The following is a 2,473-nucleotide window of genomic DNA, read 5'->3' as shown; positions in this document are numbered from 1 at the left end:
ACCCAGGAATTAAAGGACAGACAAACAGGCCGTGAGACAGAGGGACAACATTAAGACCTGGGCTTTCCTCTAAACCAAGAGTCGCATAAATAATTTATTTTCGCACTGCAAAAATAATCGAAGCCCTGTATATATTAGATACCCCCATTGCCAGCTATGATACATTCATATATAATACACAGAAAATAAAAATACAAATAAGCAGCCCTGGCAGCTCAGCAGCACTTTGCCACAGTCTGTGCAGAGGGAGGTGCAGCCCCCGAGCCCAGGGCTGAGCCTGTGTCCTCCTGGATGCCCTCAGTCCCCATTGGGCAGTCCTTGTCCTCGTCACCACGGTGGCTCTGGGAGTCAGGGCTCCTCTGTGAGGTGGCCAGGCCCATCTTGGCCAATTTGGCTTGCTGCTGTTCCAGGCTTTGTTTTCTCCACTTAATTCTTCGGTTTTGGAACCAGACTTTCACCTTTGGAAGAAATGAAGATTGGTTTGGAAACTCAAATTCTTCATGTCCAGACCCTACACTGAGCCCTAATAGCCCACAGCTTCATCATCCCCTGACCAGTAAGTGCCCCCCTGACCAGTAAGTGCCCCCCTGACCAGTAAGTGCCCCCCTGCCACGCTCTGTCCCCAGCATGGAGACAAACTGCCCCCCAGGAGCTGACTTCATACAGATAAGCTGCAACCAAGACCCAAATTCAAGCTGGCCGCAAGCCTGATGCTTCCATACAACATCAGGATAACCACCCTGTGACTCAGTTTCCCCAATCGTAACATCGTAACAGCCTCCATTCCTCTCACATAAAGCACCAGCAATCACTTGGAGATCCCCCCCACACCTCCCAGATCTCACCTGCTCCTCGGTGAGGTGCAGTGCAGAGGCAAGCAGGCACCTCTCCGTGCCCACCATGTACTGCTGCCGGGCAAACTCCTTCTCCAGCCGTGCCAGTTGGTCACTGGTGAAGATGGTGCGCACCCGTTTGGCTTTGCCAGCTTTGGTTTTGAAGATGGGGAAGCAGCACTTGGAGAGCAGGAAGCCTGGAGGTGAGGGAAAACGGTGGTCAGGGGGCAAGGGGTTGATAAGAGGGGGACAGGAGCTCTTGGAGTGGAGGAATCCCATGGAAGAGGCAGGAGGGGTCTCTCAGGATGGGGTTCTCCATTTGGAGAAGATTTCTTTGAAGGTGGGCCCTCTTGGAGAGGAATCCTTTGGAAGGGGTCACCTTGAAGAGGTGGGAAGGAGGTCCACCGTTTTAAGATGTCCCCATGGGAGAGGTGGACAACGGTCCCTCCTGCAGAGGTGAATTAATGCCCACAGTTGAAGATGTCCCTAAGGGGGGGAGAGATGGAAGGAAGTCCCTGCCCTAAACCAGCCTGTATCAATTCGAGAGTGATCCTATGAGTGGAAGGAGATCCCCATTCGGAGATGCCCACATTGGAGAGCTGGAAAAGGGTCCCATTTGGAGGTGGGGGTGGAGGGAGGGGGGGTCTCCTGGAAAGAGCTTCCCATTTGGAGGTGTCCCCGTGGGAGTGTTGGACTGGGGTCCCATCTGGAGAGGTGGATGAAAGTCCCCAAGCTGGGGATGATTTTAAGGGAAGAGTCCTGGTTACAGAATTGTAGAGAGGTCCCCATTTAGAGGTGACCCTACAGAAGAGATCCCCTTGAGAAGGGCTTTCCCAGTTGGAGTTGGGTCCCCTTGGGGGGGAGTTGGACAAAAGTACCGTGGGGAAGTAGAAGGAGATCCCCATTTGGAGATGTCCCTATGGGAGAGGCGGTCAAGAGTCCCTGCTGGAGAGGTGGAATAAAGTCCCCAGTGGAAAGGGGAGTAAGGCAGCCAGATCCCTCCTGGAAAGATGGAAAAAGTCCCCAGGTTGAGGCGTTCTTATGGGAAATGCGGACACGGGAACCCGGGGCGGGGGGAGGTGGAAGAAGGCCCCCTTTTAGAGACCTCCCCATGGGGGATGTTTTCCCTCCGGAGCTCCCCGCAGCCCCGGCCCTACCTGTGGCCCCGAGGCGAGCAGCCCAGGCGGGCGGGGGTCCGCAGCACGCAGCGCAGAGCGGCCCGGGAGGTGCCCCCCAATGCGGCAGAGGTGGCAGCGAAGGGGTCGGTGGTGGTGGAGGTGCCGGGGGGGGAGAGGAGCGTCCCAGCAGCGCTGCGATGGTGAAAGCTTGGCCGGGCCGGGCGGGGGGCGGAGGGGCCGGGGGCGGCATGGCGGGGTGGGCTCAGGGATGTGCCGCCCGCTTTTATAGGGCCGGCAATGGGAGCGGGGGGGGGGGGGGGTGGGATGGGATGGGGAGGGCGGGGACCGCCCCGACGGCACCTCCCGATGGCCGCCCTGGCTGTGCCCTCTGTGCTTTGGTGCTGGAAGGGCGCAGCCCCCAGAGCTGTGAGTTGAGCCCCGTTTTGTGGCTCTGTAATCCGGGATATCCCAGTGCGTCCAAAGCCAAGCAGTCCTCCTCCAGGTGGACATCCTTCTATGGGG

At 57.7% G+C, this 2,473-nt stretch overlaps 1 protein-coding gene across 1 annotated transcript; it reads right to left on the bottom strand.

Moving 5' to 3' along the window:
• Positions 1 to 348: 348 nt before the first annotated feature.
• Positions 349 to 2,201, bottom strand: LOC122157301 (homeobox protein notochord-like). Its single transcript, XM_042812870.1, is given in 4 exon segments — positions 349 to 372; positions 375 to 458; positions 846 to 1,030; positions 1,991 to 2,201. Coding segments are annotated over 4 exon segments (504 nt in total).
• Positions 2,202 to 2,473: the final 272 nt, after the last annotated feature.

The sequence above is a fragment of the Centrocercus urophasianus genome, unplaced genomic scaffold (genome assembly GCF_019232065.1).
Source record: "Centrocercus urophasianus isolate 14NV4802_14NV808 unplaced genomic scaffold, USGS_Curo_1.0 seq_13, whole genome shotgun sequence".
Taxonomy (NCBI): domain Eukaryota; kingdom Metazoa; phylum Chordata; class Aves; order Galliformes; family Phasianidae; genus Centrocercus; species Centrocercus urophasianus.
This window is presented reverse-complemented; position numbering and strand designations above follow the sequence as displayed.